The sequence below is a fragment of the Maylandia zebra genome, linkage group LG5 (genome assembly GCF_041146795.1).
Source record: "Maylandia zebra isolate NMK-2024a linkage group LG5, Mzebra_GT3a, whole genome shotgun sequence".
Taxonomy (NCBI): domain Eukaryota; kingdom Metazoa; phylum Chordata; class Actinopteri; order Cichliformes; family Cichlidae; genus Maylandia; species Maylandia zebra.
The window spans coordinates 35,051,273-35,074,975 of NC_135171.1; the positions used below are offsets into that span (position 1 = coordinate 35,051,273).

General features: G+C 40.8%; 1 protein-coding gene across 3 annotated transcripts in view; it reads left to right on the forward strand.

Moving 5' to 3' along the window:
* Nucleotides 1–18,167, forward strand: part of ngfb (nerve growth factor b (beta polypeptide)) — a 29,221-nt gene extending 11,054 nt beyond the window's left edge. For 2 of the 3 annotated variants that reach the window (XM_004547576.3, XM_004547577.3), the window contains 2 exons: nucleotides 12,045–12,181; nucleotides 16,397–18,167. In XM_004547576.3, the coding sequence (XP_004547633.1) occupies nucleotides 16,408–17,016 (609 nt within the window). In that variant the 5' untranslated portion in view covers nucleotides 12,045–12,181; nucleotides 16,397–16,407 and the 3' untranslated portion in view covers nucleotides 17,017–18,167. Of the gene's footprint in view, nucleotides 1–12,044; nucleotides 12,182–14,118; nucleotides 14,735–16,396 lie in introns of those variants that run through there. The other variant, XM_004547578.3, reaches the window with a different exon arrangement.
* The last annotated feature ends 5,536 nt before the right edge of the window (nucleotides 18,168–23,703 follow it).

Sequence of the window (23,703 nt, forward strand, 5' to 3'; positions counted from 1 at the left end):
TAAACTCTTCTAAATACTCGTACATGTAGTCTATGAGCAAAATACCCAAACATTAACAGCTCACAAACTGTCAGCAGATCTAAGCGCATGGGCACACTTAGCTTGTTCAAGTTGAGTGAATCATAGCATTGGATAACTGATGAAACTTTAGTAAGTGGCCAGCTTTGGGTCTTAAAATATTTTCTAACTCCACATCCTTTTTAAGGTCAGTGGCTGAAACAGGCATCCATTAAAGAGACATGACACATGGTAGAACTAGCTTACACCTTGCAACCACTTTTTTATGTTCATCTTGTTGGTACCTGGTAAGATCTCCTTCAGAGCTGCCTTGTTTCTTAGTGGCACCGGTTGAAGAAGGTGCTAGAAACAGACCGCATTTGCTGCAGATCCATGGTGCAAATCTTTGTGCCACCACATCACAACTGTATTCCATCCATCCATCCATCCATTTTCATCCGCTTTGTCCGGGGCCGGGTCGCGGGGGCAGCAGCCTAAGCAAAGAGGCCCAGACCTCCCTCTCCCCAGCCACCTCCTCCAGCTTATCCGGGGGAATACCAAGGCGTTCCCAGGCCAGCCGAGAGATATAATCTCTCCAGCGTGTCCTGGGTCTGCCCCGGGGCCTCCTCCCGGTGGGACATGCCTGGAACACCTCACCCAGGAGGCGCCCAGGGGGCATCCTTGTCAGATGCCCGAACCACCTCAGCTGGCTCCTTTCGATGTGGAGCAGCAGCTGCTCTACTCTGAGCCCCTCCCGGATGGCCGAACTTCTCACCCTATCTCTAAGGGAGAGGCCAGCCACCCTTCGGAGGAAGCTCATTTCTGCCGCTTGTATCCGCGATCTCGTTCTTTCGGTCACTACCCACAGCTCGTGGCCATAGGTGAGGGTAGGGACGTAGATCGACCGGTAAATTGAGAGCTTCGCTTTTACACTCAGCTCCCTCTTCACCACGACGGACCGGTGCAGCGTCCGCATTACTGCAGCTGCAGCCCCAATCCGTCTGTCGATCTCCGGCTCCCTTCTCCCATCACTCGCGAACAAGACCCCGAGATACTTGAACTCCTCCACTTGGGGCAGGAACTCATCCCCGACCCGGAGTGGGCACTCCACCCTTTTCCGGCTGAGAACCATGGCCTCAGATTTGGAGGTGCTGATCCTCATTCCCGCTGCTTCACACTCGGCTGCGAACCGCTCCAGTGCGAGCTGGAGGCCCTCACCCGATGAAGCCAACAGAACCACATCATCTGCAAAAATCAGAGATGAGATTCTGAGGCCACCAAAGCGAAAGCCCTCCGCCACTTGGCTGCGCCTAGAAATCCTGTCCATAAAAATTATGAACAGAACCGGAGACAAAGGGCAGCCCTGGCGGAGCCCATCACCCACCGGGAACGAGTCCGACTTATTGCCGGCAATGCGAACCAAGCTCTTGCAACGGTTGTATAGGGATCGAATGGCCCGTAGCAATGGGCCAGACACCCCATATTCCCGCAACACCTCCCACAGGACACCCCGAGGGACACGGTCGAATGCCTTCTCCAAGTCCACAAAACACATGTAGACTGGTTGGGCAAACTCCCATGCACCCTCAAGTATCCTGGAGAGGATAAAGAGCTGGTCCAGTGTTCCGCGACCAGGACGAAAACCGCATTGTTCTTCCTGTATCCGAGGTTCGACTAACGGACGAACTCTCCTTTCCAGCACCCTGGCATAGACTTTCCCAGGGAGGCTGAGGAGTGTGATCCCCCTGTAGTTGGAACACACCCTCCGGTCCCCTTTCTTGAAGATGGGGACCACCACCCCGGTCTGCCAGTCCACAGGTACTGCCCCTGATCTCCACGCAACATTGCAGAGGCGTGTCAACCAGGACAGCCCTACAACGTCCAGAGCCTTCAGGAACTCGGGGCGGACCTCATCAACACCAGGGGCTCTGCCACCAAGGAGTTGTTTAACTGCCTCAGTGACCTCGCCCCCGGAAATTGGCGGGTCATTCCCCTCATCCCCAGACTCTGCTTCCTCCTCGGAAGACGTGTCAGTGGGATTAAGGAGGTCCTCGAAGTATTCCTTCCACCGCCTGACAATTTTCTCAGTCGACGTCAGCAGCGCTCCGCCAGCACTATACACAGTGCAGGTAGAGCACCGCTTTCCCCTCCTGAGACGTCTGACGGTTTGCCAGAATCTCTTCGAGGCAGCCCGAAAGTCTTTTTCCATGGCCTCTCCGAACTCCTCCCACACCCGAGTTTTTGCTTCAGCCACTGCCCGAGCCGCATTCCGCTTGGCCTGTCGATACCTGTCGGCTGCCTCCGGAGTCCCACAGGCTAACCAAGCCCGATAGGACTCCTTCAGCCTGGTGGCTCCCTTCACCTCTGGTGTCCACCATTTGGTTCGGGGATTACCACCACGGCAGGCACCAACCACCTTGCGGCCGCAGCTCAATGCAGCAGCTTCGGCAATGGAGACGCTGAACATGGTCCATTCGGACTCAATGTCCCCAGTCTCCCTTGGAATGCTGTTGAAGCTCTGCCGGAGGTGTGCGTTGAAGATCTCGCGGACTGGGGCCTCTGCTAGACGTTCCCAGCACACCCTCACTACGCGTTTAGGTGCACCAGGTCTGTCCAGCGTCTTCCCCCGCCACCTGATCCAACTCACCACCAGGTGGTGATCAGTTGACAGCTCAGCCCCTCTCTTTACCCGAGTGTCCAGAACATATGGTCGCAGGTCTGCTGATACGATTACAAAATCGATCATCGACCTACGGCCTAGAGCATCCTGGTGCCACGTGCACTTATGGACACTCTTATGTTCGAACAGGGTGTTTGTTATGGCCAAACTGTGATTAGCACAGAAGTCCAATAACAGAGCACCGCTCGGGTTCAGATCAGGGAGGCCGTTCCTCCCAATCACGCCCCTCCAGGTCTCGCTGTCGTTACCCACGTGAGCATTGAAGTCTCCCAGCAGGACAACAGAGTCTCCAGGTGGAGCACCCTCCAGCACCCCCCCCCAGGGACTCTAAGAAGGCTGGGTACTCTGAACTGCCACTCGGCGCATAAGCGCAGATGACAGTCAGGACCCGTTCCCCGACCCTAAGGCGCAGGGAACAAACCCTCTCGTCCACCGGGAAAAACCCCAACGTACCGGCAGCAAGCCGAAGGGATATTAGGATACCCACCCCAGCCCGCCGCCTCTCACCAGGGGCAACTCCAGACTGAGACAGAGTCCAGCCCCTCTCCAGGAGACTGGTTCCAGAGCCCAAGCCATGTGTAGAGGTGAGCCCGACTATATCTAGCCGGTACCTCTCAACCTCACGCACTAACTCCGGCTCCTTCCCCACCAGAGAGGTGACATTCCATGTCCCTATTGCCAGTCTTGGCAGCCGGGGGTCAGTCCGCCAGGGCCTCCGCTCCTGGCCGCCACCCGGCACACAATGCACCCAACCCCTATGGCGCCTCCTGCGGGTGGTGGGCCTGCGGGAGGATGGGCCCATGTCTCCTCTTCGGGCTGTGCCCGGCCGGGCCCCATGGACTAAGGCCCGGCCACCAGACGCTCGCCCTCGGGCACCCTCCCCGGGCCTGGCTCCAGGGCGGGGCCCCGGTAACCCTATCCCGGGCAGGGTAAACTGTTCCCTCGATGTCCTTTTCATAAGGGTCTTATGAATCGCTCTTTGTCTGGTCCCTCACCCAGGGCCAATTTGCCATGGGAGACCCTACCAGGGGGCAAAAGCCCCCAGACAACATAGTCCCTGGGATCCCAGGGGCAACTGTATTCCATCTGATTAAAATCTGACTGTGGAAGCCATTTGTAAACTCAGTCAGTAAACTCTGTCATAGTAAAGAAATCAGCTTTGTGACATGACATGTTATACTGTTAGAAGCAACCATCACAAGATACAGTGGTACACTGTGGTCACAAAGGGTAGTAGTGGGGTAGAAGTATGCAGTGAATCACAACCGACACCATGAACTGCTGATAAAATGCAGGATGGATCCATGCTTTCATGTTGTTTATGCCTAATTTAACCCTAGCTTTAAAAGCAGTAGAAATCAGGACTCAGTTTCCTGCTCTCAGCTGCCGGGAGTTACACCCAGTGTGGTCCTCTGGTGGTGTAGCCCATCTGTTTCAAGGTTCATTGGTGCAAGAGATGTTCCTCTGAATACCTCAGTTATAACGACTGGTTATTTGAGATACTGCTCTGTTCATATCAGCTTGAAACAGTCTGGCCATGCTCCTTTGACATCTGACATCAACAAGGCATTTTCTGCCAGAGAACAGCCACACACTGGATACTTTCTCTTTTTAGGACCAGTCTCTGTAAACCCTAGAGACGGTTATGTGGGAAAATTTCAGCAGATCAGCAGTTTCTGAGAAACTCAAACCAGCCTGTCTGGCACCAGCAATCATACTATGTTTAAAGTCACTTAAACCATCTTTCTTCCCCATTTTGATGCTCAGTTTGATTGGCTCATTAGATGTTGCGGTAAGAACAGTTGAACAGATGTACCTAATAAAATAATGTATGTTACATAAACAATGGTCAGTACAGCGGTGGTTTTAATAACTGAAAAAAAAAAACCCCGCAAGTCTGAATATCAATAGCGCATGGTCATTATTATACTGATCATTAAAGACAGTAAAATTCTGATTTTAAAGTTTAATTTGATCACTTGGCTGTTCTCAAATATAAAAATTGGGAGATGTTGGATTACTGAACTATAATATGGTTTTATAGAAGCAGGGAGCATGAATCACTATGAAGGTTTTCGATGGTCCATGAGACCATCAATAACTCATCCATTTTATCTTAATTGCTTAGGCATAATTTATAGTCCTATAAAAGTTATAGTACAATCAATGAACTTTTATTGATCCCAACCTTATTAACTGTTAGAGCAGCAAAAATACATATGAGACCAGATAGGGTAATACATATGAACACTACTTATAAGAAGCATTAAAAAAATTTCAATGCATTTAAAATGTAAACTTAGATGAAGCTTAAATTTTAAACTTATTCTACTATTGTCCCAAATTTAAAATTAGGTTAAGTTTAAATTTTAATGACTAAATTTACTTAGTCTCCCAAAATCTGGAAAAATAAATCATTACAATTTATACATTTTTTGATTGCCATTTCCTTCAATTTTGCCCTAAACAAAATTGGAAAGGACAGATAGTTTGCTCATTTGTTTTCTCAGTTTTTATATCATGAATTCGTTCTGTGCCTCTTTCACTCACTTAGTCCCTGCTACTTAAAATATGGAGTGTAAGTAAGATTTATTTAGAGCTTTTTCAGTTATAAAGTCATAAAATGTTATACAATAAAACAAAGAAGACTAGAGAGGCAAAAATCATCATCTTTACTAACATCAAAACACAAACATAAAAGTGGAGTTATCCTCCCTTCATGATTTATGTTTCAGCTATTTCTCTTTTATATGGCACGGATGGCAAAACTTCCAAAATAAGGACACACCTGTTTAACTTTACTCATAGCTCCTCCTGATGCATTTCAGGAATTAAAATATCCTTCAGCCGAGATCAATTTCTGCTTCACCGCCACAGGACAGAGTGAAGAGGAGATGATGAGAAATGAGAAAGGCCATACCATTTTGGGATCATGCTCATGCAGACTCAGTGAGTGTTTTACTGATGATACAAACATCCTGATCATTCCTGTGGTATTTCATTGGCTATGGTCTGGGAAGTATTCAGGCTTTTCCAGGAGGCTCCAGTCAAATTAAAGCCAATGTAACAGAGCACATTATCCAATTGAAAGCGTCTAGTTTATTCAACAGTAAAGTGTGCCAAGAAATACCATTTTCTTCACTGTGTTAACATCAAACAGACGGGGCAATTTTATTCCACTCAGTCATCAGGCAGTGATGAGTCAACACAAATCCACATCTTTCCCGTATAGCCATGTGCTGCTGTTACCCATCTGCTTCAAGTCTCAATAAGTAGAGCGATGTGCAATGCCCCAGCGCACACTAATGTGTACAGTTGTGTCAGATGCATATTTATAGCCCACCTAGTAACTTGAACGGATGTCACGTTCACTTTTCACATCTGGCTGCATGTTATTTTTTAACAGGTCAGTAGCTGTAAATTTGTGTGTCACTGACCCAAATTCAGATCCTCAAAATAATTCACATTTGTTTTCTGTTAAAATGATCACAATCTTTTTGGATATGCTCAACTACACTGTTAAACAGAATTGACATTAACACGAATCCATTATTGTTAAGCACAATTACATTTTGCCATTTTCACAAAAATCTGCTGAAACAACGACCTTTATTCACTCATTAAACGCAGCATAAGCCAATCATTTATGTATTTTAATACATAAATTATAATTTTTAATTCATTAATTCATTATCAGTTAATAATTACTGTATTATTTTTTAATAACCAAAGCATTTGCATGTAATATGCATCTGCAGTTGTGGAATGTAATTTTAAAAAAGAAAATACTTAAAAATAATAATATTTCTAGAATAATATTTTAAACATCATATAAAAAGACGCTGAGCCATAAAGGAATAACATAATTATCTTGCAATTATCTTGCAACTTGAATTCAAAAGTGCCTTAACATTGTCACACCACATTAAAATTTAAATTCAATCACAAACAGCATTTCAATAACCATGTATTTTAATCTGCATATTAAGCAAATATCTCAAGCATCCCAATTATTTTCACTTTGTCTGACACATTAATTTTCCCTGATAAATGACTAAAGGGTCCATGAGACTTATTAGGCAAGTTAGTTTTCCCCTTTCAGAATAAAAGGTGTTTTCTCCATAGCATAGCATAGCAGCAACTCATTAGCACCGATGCTTCACAGCTAAAAGGCAGTGGGTTCAAATCTGCCTGTTTGTGTCTTTTCCCTTTACTGTGTAGGTACAAGAAAAAAAACTCAAACAGTCCAAGGACATGATGTTAGGTTATTTGATTATTCTTAACTGGCTGTAAGTGTAAATGTGAGAGTGTGCAGTTGCCCGTGTTTGTGCATTAGACTTGTGAAAGACTGACGACCCATCCAGGGCGTGCTCTCTTTGTTGCTTAAATCACCTGTAATTCTGAACTGGATAAAAGGTTAAGAAAATGAATGGGCATTTCTTTATTAGCTGGCCCCCAGCCTCCTGTCATCTTGAAAAGGGGCCTTTGGGCAAAGCAAGTTGCTCCTATGATCACAAGTTCATTAAAGATTTACACTTATTTTATTCAAGTCATGGCAGACTTGTAGTCAAGACCGCCTAAACCAAGACAATACCAAGACCAGAGGGTATCAAGACCAATACAGACCGAGTCAAGACCAAGACAACGTCGAGACGAGACTAAGACCGAGACCAAGACAAAAAAGTCTTTAAACTGCAGCCAGATGCTGCTTCATTTACGGGTGTCAGGCATATTAATGTTTTTGCAATGCACTCACAGCCCTCCTCACCGCTGTCTACTGTCTCACTCACTTACTGAGAGGACAGACGCACGCTCCACTTGACTGTCGCGTCTCTCACCCTCTCTGTTTTTCACATAATGATATTATCCTATATCCTCGCATGTGATTGGCTACAATCGGGAGGGATTGGAGCATAGCTGAGCCACTGTGTGAGAGCTGAGCAGCGAAAGGAAATTAAGTGAGGAGCCGGCTCTCGCTCAATGGGAGTCGGCTCTTCTGATTCACTACAAAGCACTCTCTAAGCACGGCTCTTAGAGCTGATGCTTTTGCGCATGACACATTATCGAATGTTACGTTGTGTGTCATGGATTTTGTTGACTCCAAATCTCCCAACCACTATGTCGATCTGAGACAGCAAGATAGAGACAGCGAGACCAAGACAAGACTGAGCGATCTGAGACCAAGACAAGACCAAGACCACGTAAAAATGGTCTCGAGACCGGTCTTGAGACATCCAACTCTAAGTCATGGCATGATGTTGTATATGCTCAGTGTACCATTCACCTCAAAATCCCCTAGGCACATTTAGAGCTCAGAGTAATTTGACACCTATCACATTAAATGTCCATTGCTGTCAAGCCCAGCTTTAAGTAAAACTAACCAAACTTCTCAACCCTGTTTGCACTTGGACATAGGGCAGGGCAATATGGCCAAAAATATTCATCGCAATATCTATTTGAAAATTTGCGATAAGGATATAACTGACGATATAACTGACGCAAGACAAAATAAATAAATCCCTCAATGTATTTTCACTTAAACAAGCAGCTGTTTTTTTATGCAAATTCCTTGCTGACAGTTTAACCAAAAGGCATTTCCAGTGGAAATTGGCCAAGATATCCTGAGCATAACCATGTATAATATCCACAAAACTTAAAAAGAGGTTATACACACACACAATACGGTAATATTATGTTGAAGCACAGTACGTATCACTCCGCAAGGCTCCTGACTACAATAGCTGTAATGCTCCAACAATCCATCAAGCGGTGCGGGTTTGTAGCTTAAAGTCGTACTAAAACATTTTTTGACATAAAATGTACGACATAAAATTGGTTCGAGGTCAGTAAGCACAACCAGAATTCATACATAAGGAGCACCGGATTATAAGGGGCACTGTTGATTTTTCAGAAAATCAAAGGATTTTAAGAGCGACTTATTTTCCGAAAAACACACTAATAACCAAGGCCCACTTGCGTGCTCTACCAAAAATTGTGCTTTGGTGTGTATCTGACAGATGAAAGCCAAACCAGTTCCACACCACTGAAGTTGCACATTTTTACAAACCAATTCTGGTTCATCCGTTTCATTCAACGATCCGCGTTTGCCCTTCTCATTCTGCGTCACCACCATGCTTTTTCTGCCATGTGTGTATGAAAACAAAGGCACTGCGCATGTGCATTTTACCCATATTCTATCACGATATTTAATTTTCTTATCATTACCTAACATTATACCGGCATTACCGTGAACGGCATGATATGGCCCAGCCCTACTTGAACAAAGGACTGGTTGATTTATAGTTTTCGCTTTTACATGGATATACATTTATATACTACTCTTATATAGTATTGTTAAGTAGCTTGAAACTTTGAAAAGTTTATCCAATTCAACACAAGAGTAGGTACCATTGTTAAAATTCATAGCAGCAGTCTACTGCACATATAGACCTTTTAGAAACTGACCAATGTATCCTTTGGAAGCCAAAGTCCAATATTATGTTTTCAGGGAATTACTGACAATAGAAGAAAAATTGTGAATTAAACAGACCTTTTGCTTCTACAGGGAGTGCAGAATTATTAGGCAAATGAGTGTTTTGTCCACATCATCCTCTTCATGCATGTTGTCTTACTCCAAGCTGTATAGGCTCGAAAGCCTACTACCAATTAAGCATATTAGGTGATGCGCATCTCTGTAATGAGAAGGGGTGTGGTCTAATGACATCGACACCCTATATCAGGTGTGCATAATTATTAGGCAACGTCCTTTCCTTTGGTAAAATGGGTCAAAAGAAGGACTTGACAGGCTCAGAAAAGTCAAAAACAGTGAGATATCTTGCAGAGGGATGCAGCAGTCTCAAAATTGCAAAGCTTCTGAAGCGTGATCATCGAACAATCAAGCGTTTCATTCAAAATAGTCAACAGGGTCGCAAGAAGCGTGTGGAAAAACCAAGGCGCAAAATAACTGCCCATGAACTGAGAAAAGTCAAGCGTGCAGCTGCCAAGATGCCACTTGCCACCAGTTTGGTCATATTTCAGAGCTGCAACATCACTGGAGTGCCCAAAAGCACAAGGTGTGCAATATTCAGAGACATGGCCAAGGTAAGAAAGGCTGAAAGACGACCACCACTGAACAAGACACACAAGCTGAAACGTCAAGACTGGGCCAAGAAATATCTCAAGACTGGTTTTTCTAAGGTTTTATGGACTGATGAAATGAGAGTGAGTCTTGATGGGCCAGATGGATGGGCCCGTGGCTGGATTGGTAAAGGGCAGAGAGCTCCAGTCTGACTCAGACGCCAGCAAGGTGGAGGTGGAGTACTGGTTTGGGCTGGTATCATCAAAGATGAGCTTGTGGGGCCTTTTCGGGATGAGGATGGAGTCAAGCTCAACTCCCAGTCCTACTGCCAGTTTCTGGAAGACACCTTCTTCAAGCAGTGGTACAGGAAGAAGTCTGCATCCTTCAAGAAAAACATGATTTTCATGCAGGACAATGCTCCATCACACGCGTCCAAGTACTCCACAGTGTGGCTGCAAGAAAGGGTATAAAAGAAGAAAAACTAATGACATGGCCTCCTTGTTCACCTGATCTGAACCCCATTGAGAACCTGTGGTCCATCATCAAATGTGAGATTTACAAGGAGGGAAAACAGTACACCTCTCTGAACAGTGTCTGGGAGGCTGTGGTTGCTGCTGCACGCAATGTTGATGGTGAACAGATCAAAACACTGACAGAATCCATGGATGGCAGGCTTTTGAGTGTCCTTGCAAAGAAAGGTGGCTATATTGGTCGCTGATTTGTTTTTGTTTTGTTTTTGAATGTCAGAAATGTATATTTGTGAATGTGGAGATGTTATATTGGTTTCACTGGTAAAAATAAATAATTGAAATGGGTATATATTTGTTTTTTGTTAAGTTGCCTAATAATTATGCACAGTAATAGTCACCTGCACACACAGATATCCCCCTAAAATAGCTAAAACTAAAAACAAACTAAAAACTACTTCCAAAAACATTCAGCTTTGATATTAATGAGTTTTTTGGGTTCATTGAGAACATGGTTGTTGTTCAATAATAAAATTATTCCTCAAAAATACAACTTGCCTAATAATTCTGCACTCCCTGTATCTGGATTTTTGTTAGATTGTTTAAAACCAAATTTTAGCTAACTTAATTTGCTGTTTTTAAAACTTCTTTTCTGAAGGAGAAAACCTCAAACTGCAGGAGATTTCATATATCAAAAGTTAATTTCCATGAATAGAAATGTTATTTACTGTTATCTATTGTTGGTATGACAATGAAGTCAATGTTGTCTTCATTGGGAGGGTATTTATGTTTTCATGTTGTTTATGTCAAATTCTGACATTACCAAAACAGAATTTTATAACTTTATTGTCTAGTTTTAGTGAGCTTCCTGTTTCTAAAAGAGCTCATGCTGCTGTTACAGGGTCATAAGTTGAATTGACAGGTGGAGAAAAGCTCTTTTGAGATGCTGAACAGTTCCTGTGCTGCTGCAGATTCTGCACAGGAGCACGCCACAGTAATTTTGATTAACAACCCATTTACTTCTGTTTATATAAGCTGCTTACATTTCTGTCATTTTGCACACGTGCCATATCTTACTGTTTTTAACTTGCTCAACCATGATTTAAAGGCATAGCTTAAAATGAAAACACGTTTACAATTAAGTTTCGGGACACAGTGTTTTCTGGAATGAGCTCTTAAATATTTTCTCCTTGGCAGGTTTAATATTAGAACCCACGAGTACAGTAATATGGCAACAGGAACAAATGTTCTGCGTCTGGTTAGTGTGATGGATGATCAAGCTCAAATGCCTTTCATCACTGCACAAAAATGAATTGCGGCTGTCTGTACCAAATCAAATCAATAATAAAATGCAGTGATAAAATAGAGCGAGACGAGACAGTAAAACTGATGTTTTGATTTATCACAATGGCTTAGAGTGTCTAAATATTCTGTTATGCACTCATATACTGTACAAAATACCAAATTCCATAGTGATCTGGTTCTGACTTACTCATAAATATTCATTCAAGTTTAAATGTTTGAGGCTATCTGTCTGAAGGTACAAGACTGTTTAAGTCTAGAAAATCTGTCAAAGCTCATGTGTCCAAGAATTCAGACAAATGTTATTGTGTTAACGTTAAACTAACACGCCATTTCCACCCCCTAGAATAATGTACATGATGGAGGTCTGCTTCTTGATTTCAATATGTTTCAGTATGTAACGATGTGGTGAGAGCAGAAAACACATTAATGTTCTCTTCCCTTATTTGTCTTGTAAAGAATGTGTTTACAGTGGGTTTACGAGCTGGCTAAGACAATTTCTCCACTTGTCTGTCAACAGGATTGAAGAGGCAGAGGTGTGCTGGATGGCAGCCACAGCCAGGCCTCATGGCAGGAGGTGCCCATAACACACAGAACTCTAATCACATCCTCTAGGAGCCACAAAGGTGGTACAGTTCACGTGCATACACTGAAAAGGTATATATATGTGTAAATGCAAACAAGTCTCGAAACAGATCAGTTTTTTTCATGTGTTTGTCTTGTTTTGTTGTAGATGTCTGTTGTAGATAATACATATGTAAAGCTAGCAACACTGTGCTTATTCAGCATGGCTGTGTTCACACTGCATCCTCAGTGTTTGTTTGTTTTTTGTTTTTTTCACATTATCCATTCAGTGCTGCTAATATCAGATTCCAGTGTAAACTGGTCACTGTCCTGAACTGACCTGCATGTGCCGAAAAACAATAACAAAGGTGTCACTCACATTTGCTCTTGCACAGAAGTAAATATGGAGACCAGTACAGCCAGTGTTTACATTTTCATTTAAACGTTGATGTGCAGAAAAAGCTGGAAAATATGTAGCCAGATGTCAAAGAGAGATTATGGTTTTTAGATTATTTTAATTACGGTTTGTGTGGTAGCAACAGCTGCTACTTCTAGACCTGTAGGTTTATAGTGCTGTCAAAAGTTTTTGTCCCATTTCTGTTTTTTCTTTTTTTGTGTGCATATGTGCCACGCGTACATATTATAATATTAAACACATTTTAATATTAGACAATAACCAAAGTATAAAAAATAGAAGATATGAATGTGGTTAAATACGAAATCATCTGGAGGTATTAGATTAGGCATTTTACAATACTGGTGCACCGGTGGCAGTTTCTTTGTTTGTTTCACTCAGCTCTGAAATTTCTTTTTTAAGCTTATCAGCACTTATTTTCCTGTGTTATTCCCCCACTTCCAAAAATCTGAAACATTACAAAAAATTGACTCTGCTCAATTTCAATGTGCCAATAAGCCATGTCACACATTGGGTACATTTGAGCCATTAATGTGTTTACGAATGTCAAATTAGCCCTGACATGTCTGTATAATTTTGAATTTAAAAGAGAACATAGACACCGCATTGTTGCTGGTCTTTCACTTTTCTTGTTACTATAAGCAATGCTGCTCCTGGGAAGATATTGTTCTCATCTTAAGCTTTTTCCTTGCTAATTTAGTCTGTGTGATGTTTGCTATGCTATGCTATAAAGTGATCTTCCTCTGTCCCCTAAAGTAATCTAAATTGGCACTTAAAGGCAGAAAAGAAAAAAAAGAGGTGTGGCATATCTTCACTGCCTTTGTCTGTTTATTTCCAACAATGATGCAGTAATGATTTTGTCATGTCAAAATGTTGCACCAGGTATCAATAACTTGAACTAGACAGACCTTAAAAACCTATAATATTTTAGTTCTAGCTCACATTATGTATTGTTGCACAGGCTATAGTTTTTCTTTTGATTTGTTTTGCCAACAATTTTAATCCACAAGTGCTCACCCTGCTACCTGAGGCAAACACAGCATATAATAAGCCTACCCAACAGAGCCTGCTATTGTAGCTATCACAGGTGTTGACATGCCTGTGATTCCTGTTGTATTAAATGAAGGACACAGCCTGTCAACTTAAAAAAGCCATTAAGCACAGATGTTCTGTTCTGTGTTTTGTGGTGAGTCATGACACGATGAAAAGAAAATGACATCAAACACGTCACATTAATGTCAATTATATATTTCCCTATGTGTCACGCCTACTCTGATGGGTAATTTTGTTTTTTTTGGGTATGTTATTCTTCAATTTTCCACCATTTAATTCAGCACTGTTTCTGTCTAGTTTTCCTTTTTTTAATAAACAGTACTGTGTACATTTTTTTGGACAATTTAGATCAGGGGTGGGCAATTCCAGGCCTCGAGGGCCAGTGTCCTGCAGGTTTTAAATGTGTCCTTGATGCAACACAGCTGATTTAAATGACTAAATTACCTCTTCAACATGTCCTAAAGGCCTGGTAACGAACTAATCATTTGATTCAGGTGTGTTGACCCAGGGTGATATGTAAAACCTGCAGGAGGAGACACAAATCCAGCCTCTGGGAGTCACAAGCTAATGCTAGTCCCAAGTCCACACAAATAGAAATGTCAGGAAGAGCATCCGGTACAAAGTCTGTCCCAAATAAACGTGTATCTATCCACTGTGGTGATCTCTTGGGAATTAAAGAAGCAGACAGTACAAAATATGGGACTTATAATCTCTCCAACTAGTCCTTCAACCCAAGTCAAATAACCCGTATCCACGGATTAGTCTTACTGAAAGGGGCAAATAAAGCAAGTATTTTTCACATCAGTTAAGTTTCATTTCAGCTCACAAACCTTGAAAGAAGAGTATCAGGTTTACAACAATAAAACCAGGTTGTTGAGTGGTCATACTCTAGAACAGTGTTTCCCACACACATATTTCACATTAGAAAAATCACACGGCACATCACCAAACAAAATGATAATTTAGTAAGGATGGTGCAGGAATTTCCTCTTATTTTCTTAGTCTTAATCACAAGTATCCATAAAGGTTTCCTCTTTCCTCATTGATCACTGGACCTGGTAGCTTGTGACTCCCAGAGGCTGGATTTGAGTCTCCTCCCAGTATACCTTTTTTGCTTTATTCTGACCACTACTCACACTAGCACCTTCATCTGGGTTGGAATTTTCTCCAGGACCCAGGTCAGACTGACTACTTTTTCTTTTCAAATATTTACCTTTTGCAACTCCATGCTGAGTTATCTCACTTGCAACATGACTAAGTAATTTTTTATTCGTCTTCTTCGGTTATAAAGGCAGTTGGTAACCCATTAAATTGGAGCAAGAAGTTGTACTGTCCTCTGGTGGAAGAGAATATAATTGTTCTTCCCGTTACTCACACCGGTCGCTTGGTGTACCAGTCAGGTGAAACCAAATAATCTTCCACAGCACACCTGATCATTTCTCACGGCACACCTATGTGCCATAAGAATGGTTGGAAAACACTGCTTTTAGGAGACACTGAATGAGGGTTTGACCAAGGAAATGAACTGCAGTAAACAAACAACAGTCTTCTATATTAAAGTCTGGCATTTTATTGACCCATTCACCCATTCCTGCAACTCAACCTTAACTGTCATTCATTCAGCTCTGTGCACCACATCATCTGACTTTCTCACTTCATAACTGCCGCAGCCACTAAAGTGCACTGCTATCACTAGGAAAAATACAAGAAAATACGAGTGTTGTAGTGGTCTTAAATAGCTCAGAATTAAGAATAAAAACCTCTAAGACCTTCATGGATAGGAAATTCCTGGGCTATCCTTACTCACCATTGCTTAATATCCACAATTCACATGTTATCAATTTAAAAAATCTATCACATCCTGTGTGAAATAAAAGAGAGGGAATACAACAGTGTGCGTGACTCATAGCCATAGCCTGCTGCAGTGATCACTGGGACAATAAATGGTGTACACATGAAGTAACTCCAGAGAATGTCTTCAGGCAGCCACAGATTGTTAAGAGAGTTCACTGTCATCTTGTGGATGTAATTGAGTTAGTAATTTTTTTATATTATTGCTAAATTAGATATGAAACATTGTACTGCTTTCTGTTTACATGTATAAATCAGCTCAAGGACTCTGCAGCCTTGGCAGCAGCTGCCTAATCAGGATTTGCAGACTCCACCCTTAGCAATGCCAAACACAGACTTTTAATAAATAGTGCATGTAAAAACTGTTAACGGTAAGTCATCAAACTTAATGTCAGGAAAGATGTTTGGGGTTTCTTCTGCTTTGAACAAGAGCTCCAGCATGCACGTACATAAAGGGAATCTCACAGTTCAACATGTTGAGGATTGAATAAGTGCATGTGGAGATTAATACTACATTGTGTAAAAAAAAAAAAAATTAAAATTCACTATTTTTATCTAGGTAAGCAAAAGAACATTCACATAATTTTAAAACTGCAAAATTATACATGTTAATTGCATACAATACAAAATAATTGGTGATCAATTACATTCTACACCTCCCCACAACTCTAAAGAACATTATAGCATTTTTCATTGTTTTCGTTTTCAAACCTCCACCTGTCACGGCTTCAGGAAGCCCATAAACAGTGATATAATACGTATGGTGAGCACAACAAAAACGCGTTAACTGCTAAAGAACCACCTAGTTCCCTCAGGAGTTACTGGATACCGAAAAGAAAACAAAAGAAAGGGAATATCACTTGGAAGCATCCTATACATATTAATGTTGATGTTACTACATGTCTGCTGAAGAAGCTCTATGTTTCATATGTAATGTTTCATATCCGCTGTAACATCTATGTGTTTTCCGTTCTTATTGACACCCTCAGGTCGTGTGCCCATGAGGTCGTCCATGCTGGTCCTGTTCCTCTTCTTAAGTGCCCAGGCTGTGGCCGCAACCAGAGGGGACTTGTACACCACCACCACAGCGGCACAGGAAAACACTCCAAGTGACAACCCAGACTCTATCCCGGTTGTTGATCCCAAACTCTTCACCAAGCGCCACTACCTCTCACCCAGAGTGCTTTTTAGCTCTCAGCCCCCTGATGCAGAGCCATCGGGGTCACAGAGTGCTGGCAGAAGGACCCGAAGGCAAGCAGGGCAGCCTCAACACCGCGGGATGTACTCAGTATGTGAGAGTATTAGTGTCTGGGTGGTCAACAAGACCAAAGCCACGGACACCTTAGGCAGAGAGGTGACAGTCCTCCCAGACGTGAAAATCAACAATGTCAACATGAAGCAGTACTTCTTCGAGACGACATGTCATAGCCCTCGATCAGGCAGCTCAGGCTGTTTAGGAATTGATGCGAGACACTGGAACTCCTACTGTACTAATTCACACACTTTTGTGCGAGCGCTGACTTCATTCCAGAACCTGGTGGCGTGGAGACACATACGCATTAACGTGGCCTGTGTGTGCGTGCTCAGCCGCAAGTCCTGGCGGCAATGAAGACTTACGACACGCGCACACAGATTCACAAAGCCAAATGCATTACATACACAGACAAGCAAACAGGCAGGCAGAAGTGACTTTTTTTTTCACATAATTTATCACCAAAAACTTCTCAACCTCTGCACAAAGTAAATTATTAGTATATGTCAAAGTATCAAGACTGCATGTATGTACACCAGACCTGGGTCAAAGAGTATCTGCAGCTGGTTTTGTGTTTTGGTTGTTTGCTTTGGGTTTTTTTTTTTTTTTTTAACTGTTTGAAGTACCACGCTACAGGGGGTGTAGCTGTGCCGGTATCTATTTTAGCTGTGGTTTATATCAGACTCAGCTTATGGAAATTCAATACGCAGCTACGTGCTCAGTTTGACAAGTGTGCGTGCTCTGGATTTATCATAACTTTTAAGCATTACACTGAAAAATATTCTAAAATACAGACAGGAAATATTTTTATGTACATATACACATATTGCATACATTCATGGGTTATGTTTGCTATACTAAGTGCACAACTGTTTCCTCTGTGGCTCATTCCAACCATTTCCTCTCTGTTTTCAGCATTGCTGTATCTGATGTTTCAAGCACAAACATGTGCATCTTTTAAATGCCAAAGGCTTGGAATTAATTTGTTGGTGTAAAAATTCTCCAGATTATAAAATTATATTCTATTATACACTTCTTGTGTTTGGTGTATCCAACCAGTAATGTAAAAGTGGCAACGCCATGCTCCAAATGAGTGAATTTATTGAATTTTTGTAGCATCATTTTCCAAGCGTTGCATAGTCCCGAAAAAGTCATCTCATAAGCGCATAAATTTTCCAAAGGAGAAAACAGCGAGAAGGGAGGTCTGATGTGCATACTACCTGACTATACACCTAAATAGTCCACAAAAATAAACTAAACATGGAAACAAACTAATTAAAACATTAGGAAAAAGTAGTAGCTTAGTGTAATAAAACATGGCCTCAATAGCATTTCCCCCCTCTTACTCTATGGAAACTTTTTAGCTCCATACATTTACAAAGGTAAATAGGAGGCATAATAAATATTTATCATCCAGGAGCAACAATCAAATGCCAGGATGCCATAATGACAGGAAATGGAAACAAAGACCAAACCAAACTGCAGACGGGAGGTAAATTTGCTGATGCAGTGCAATTCAAATGGAGAACATTATAGTGTATAAGAAAGCATGAAAGATTAATTCTGGTTCATTGCGTTAAGGCAGAGCATACAGGTACAAGCGGATGATCTTTTGCTTTTATACTTTCAAATTATCACTTATACCACATCTACAAATACAGACCTAAAATGCAGCAGAACCACAGCTAAATGGCACCTTTACATGATGAATGATGATTATAAGATCTGCTCCAAACATCCATATGTCATTCAGACTCTGAAAATGGTAATTAAGGAAACTGGTTTCAGCTGTCTGACTTTCCTTGATTACTAACTGCTCAACAAAGAATTTAGAAATACCTCTAAAACAATATGCTGTGTGTGTCTGATCATTTGTAGTCTAGTATCGCTTTTGATAAATACAAATATTGCTCATATAATTCTCTTTTATTTTGATGCAGATGAAATTGCTATCTTAGTGCTTAAGGCCTGAACTGAACTTGTAATGCTGCAGTAGTTTATATATAGCTGTTATGAACAGATCTCCCAACCCAAACTCCTCTAATGTAACTGCGCTATGACATTAGTTTGACACTTGAAGATATTAAAAGTAGAAATATGTCCTTTACTTATACGTTGATTTTTTATTATGTTGGACAGCTATTCGGTAATTGCAGAAGGTTTCATTCACTGCTGTTTAGTTAATGCCTGCTGGGTTTAGACTAAATCACAGGAACATTTTAAAGCTGCAGCTTTTACAGACACAGACCTTGGGTTTAAAAGACCATGTGATTTGGTTCCAGAAAGCACAGGCTTAAACCTGCCTTAACCTTAAACTGCAGCTCAGCTTATGACAGAGTAGCAGCCTCTAGGACTTTTGGCACAACAACACAGTCAAGCTTCTTTTCTGCCAGTCATTATACTGTCATGCAGCCCATTTACTGAAGAAGACTAAATCAATCCACAACTTTGCAAATACAATTTGACCCAGGCCTGATAAAACCAAAAGTGTTTTTTTAATAAATGTTGTTGTTGATATTGTTATTTATTAAACATTTACAAACATGCACTGTGTGCTTTCTGTAGTGTTCTGGGAAGCTTGCTGCTTCCTTCAGCAAAAAGGAAAGCCCTGACAGAAGTGAAAAAAAGAGAATTCCCATATGGCTTCGTTTTACCGCCATTTTTTTTTTTTTTTTTTTTTGGCTTTGCTTTGTGTTTTTCTCTTGCTATCATTCTACAGTGCATATGAAACAAAACTGAAAAGACAAACACAGGGCAAAAATGATTGATAATACAATACCTTTCCAGTGATATTTCAGTGCTCTCAGCGAACACAAAATTATTCTCCAGGCAGTATCGATTGGGATTTTTGTAGGCTTGCAGCCTAATTTTGTGTCCCATCGGGTATTTGAGGTGTCTGATATGATTGAGCGAACATGGAACTAATGTAGAAATGCAAACAAAAATCAGATGAGGTTGTATTCCTGGAAACCTTGAGTTTTAAGATAAAGCAACAGGGCTCAGCTGCTAAAAAGAATGCAACACTTCCCCCTAGAGGTCAAGACGGAAACATGAAATTTTTCCTAAAAATAATACTTTCACAAATAAAAACGTGACTCCTAACATGTTGGATTTGACAGATATTAGACTCCGCTCAGGCAATAAATTGTAGCTAGTTCCCCACGTTTCATACACTACCTCCACAAACTAAAAGCAGCACTGATGCTCACTTAAATGAACAAAATAGGACAAATATTAATTTGATTTTGTTATAGATCGTTTTTCCATGGTTTCTAAGAAAATAGTTGTTTGTTTTTTATAATCGCGTTATAAAAAGCCTTACGTTACCACATGCCAGACGTCAGTGTGCATGTCCATGCGCATGCCTCGTGTTTAGTTCAGGGCCCATGCGAAGCCCTCGGAAAAAGTAGCGCTTCTTTGTTTTGAACATGTTTATTTCATTTTATTGAGCAACGCGAAATTGACGGGAGTCCCCAAGCTGCTGTCCTGTGGCAAGTGGAGAAGAGTCAATATGGCTGAAATGAAATGGAAAAATACTGTGTATGTGTAACTAAAATGTATGAAATAAAATAAAAAAAACCATTCAGTAAAAAATTACACCCACATCTTCCAGAAGGTGTAATTTAATTAGATGGTTTGACCTACTGTTACTTAATACATTCATAACGTTTTTTGTCTTAAAATTAGTCCTGAATACAAGAAAATAATGCTGTTGTTATTATTGAGCCTTTTATTTTTATTATTGGTTATTTCCGGATATCGTTTTTAGGATGGATTAAGTTATGAATGTACTAACAAGGTACCTGAGCTTACATAATTTCATAGATATAATTTTGTGTCACGCAGTATGACGCAGTAATCCTACCTTGCAAAGATACTGAAATTTGTTTGAAAGGTCCAGTAAAAGTAAAGGCTGAATAAAATTTAAAATGCATAAATTGTTCATATCAACTAATAGATTTATAATTTAAGATCCATTCAAAGTGAGCATTGTGGCAAGGATAAAGATAACTGCATAAAGACCGAAACAAAGTGGCCTCTTTCATAAGTAGTGTCTGCAAACCACAGCTGAGAGACTTGATATTTCGAGCTCTGTCCACTGGATGGAGACAATGAAACGCATAGACGTTTTTCTGTTGCGTACAGGTTTTCTCTTACTCTAGCGGTGCACATTAGGGGTATGGAAATGTACTTAAATATTTTGAGTGACATTGTTTATATGCATTGCAAAGGAACTAAAGATAACTGTATTTTGCTATTTTCGTCAGTTATTTGTTCTAACTAAAGTTGTCTTTTGAAACAGTAATTGGCCATTTTTCTAATTAGAGGTTTAGCACGGCCTGTTCAAAGAAAAAATATAAAGTGAAATTTGACTGCACTTCACCTCTGGTGTCTCTTGGCTCATAGGATGACTCATACTTGCACCGTATGGAGATCAGGTTACATTTTTGCACCTCATTTACATATCAAGAACAGTAGAAGAGGGTGAGGAGGTAAGGACAGTGTGTCGGTGGAGGGATAATGGGATTATGGCTCCATTATACCCTGAGGATATCGTTTCAGTTTGGATGCACTTCCGCAGTGATAATTACAGTCCTGAATTCATGACAGGATTGGGTAACCGAACTGATATCGGGTTAACACCCATCCAGTCCAATGATCTTATTCTGGGTCACATGGAAACTATTAATCATTTGTAATTCAAGTGTGTACAATGCCATCTGTTTATCTCTATAAAAAAAAAAAAGGAGAACTGCTGTCATTGTCATACTTTTTTCCTTGTGTTTGTTGAGTCCTGTTTGATTTCTTTTTTTTTTTTTTGAGAGAGCGAGAAAGAAAATAGAGGTGGTAGGCAGTGATGTGATGTGTCTCATGATCCACCCATGCTGATTCTCACTGATACTCTGGCAGACATACAGGGAGGGTCGCTGTTTCCCTCCCACATCACTGCAGCAAACAAAGGCACTACAAACAAGAGAAGCTTGCATGTCACAAAGCGTGTGACCCCGAGATGACCTCCCTCCGTCCTGCAAAGAAGGCACAGAAGAGCACTGGCAAATCTCCATACATACTCTTCATTCACAGGAATCAGCTTGCATTATTATTAATATGATATATTATATTATATTAATAAAGTCTTCATGTTTTAAGCACTGACTTATGAAAGATGTTCACTCTAACTTTGTTTTTAGGCAATGTTCATTTAGACTCATTCTATTTAAGGGTGAATGAGACAGCATCAACTAAGGTGTCTTAGTATGTGTCATAAGAAGAGCTTCATTGTGCTTTGGTGTTGATTCTCTAAGCCCCACATCTGGCTGGATTATTCCAAATTATATTCCTTCATTTTAGGTGTGTTGAAGATGTTAGTGGAAAACTCTGTCCAGTGTGCTGCTACAAAATCTCTGCTTTCAACAACAACAACAACAACAACAACAACAACAACAACAACAACAACAACAACAACAACAACAACAACAACAACAACAACAACAACAACAACAACAACAATTATTCAACTTTTACTTATAGTAAATGTAACATAGCCTTTTAAATAAAGTTACAGCCTGTGGTTAAATTATAGGGGGACATGGGAGTAGATATTTGTATGTAGGATGTACATCCATATGCACCTTTACTAAGAATAAACAAAATTAAGAGTCTAAGATTGAAGACAGGGACTAAGATTTTACATTTTAGCTGATAAAATATTAAAACTATTTTCTTTCTTAAAATTCTGTCTATAATACACATATAACAATGATGCAGAACTAAAAAAAAATGTTTAATTGTGTTTTTTTGTTGCTTTGTTTTGTCAAAGCCACAGGGAGCCACTGGAGATTAGTAAAAGATATGTATGTCACTTCGAAGCTGAAGGTTTTCAATCACTCGTCCAGGCCAAGAGAGCGGTCCTAAAGTCTCACATAATGATCCCGACAGCATAACTACATCCTCTGTAGGGGTCAAGCATTTAAACCCATCTGTATTTTAGTACATTAACTTTATCTCAGGCCAAAAGAAATTTGTCTTTTGTCACACTAATTCTGAGATCATGTACAGACTATATAACATATTTGATGTTTATTATGTTAGTTTAACATGAGGCTCAATGTCATTACTTTTGCATGTGTTTAGCCAAAGTACAATAAAAACATGTCAATGCTGCTGCTGCTGATCATTTTGGTTATTGGTATGTTGTTGTAAATTAACAAAAAAAACAACACTTAGACACATAAGCAAAGATTTAAAATGTATTATTATTTAAAAGCACTGCAAAATTAAAAAGAATATATTCAAATATTTGAATTTAACAAAGAAAGTAAGTAAGAAAAGAAGAAAGCTTAAAAACATTGCATACAAAAATATTGGTTATTAAGAGAAAAGCAAATGAATGGTTGAATGTAGGACCGGGATAGGTCCTACATTCGCACAAAGTGAAAGCATTAGTAGGTTTACAGTAAATAAAGTCCAGACTTGCCTCATAGTTTGTGTTTTTTCTTGTCTTCCTCCATTCTCCATTTTCTCTCCTCTTTCTCCCCACTCACAACCAGTCACAGCAGATGACAGCGTCTGCCCGAGCCATCTGATAGAGGTTCCTTCCTGTGAAAATGGAGTTTCTCCTTCCCACCGTCACCTAATGGTTGTTCCATCTTATACTATAGGTTCTTTTTCAAACGTCAATATACTGAGATGCCTAATGATTATCTTCTTTTTAACATTATCAGTGGTAGTATTTGGGTATGCAAGTCTAAAGAGGAATCATGAATGGCACACTCAAAATTAAACGTGTTGTTAAGAGCGTTCCATATTTTCAAATGTATTCCTGAGAACTGTCTGCTACTTAGTCTTACACCTGACTAGTCATGTGGGGAAAGATTACATACTGGACATAGCTTTTAAAATTACAAAGCTTAATCTTTCTATTTATAGACTGTGTACCTGCTACATTTGTATCTAATTTAAAGTCGAAACTATTGCCCATTTTCAAACATGGCTTATTCTTTGTTTTACCGCCAAACTTTTTGTAATATGCCGTCCTAGCAA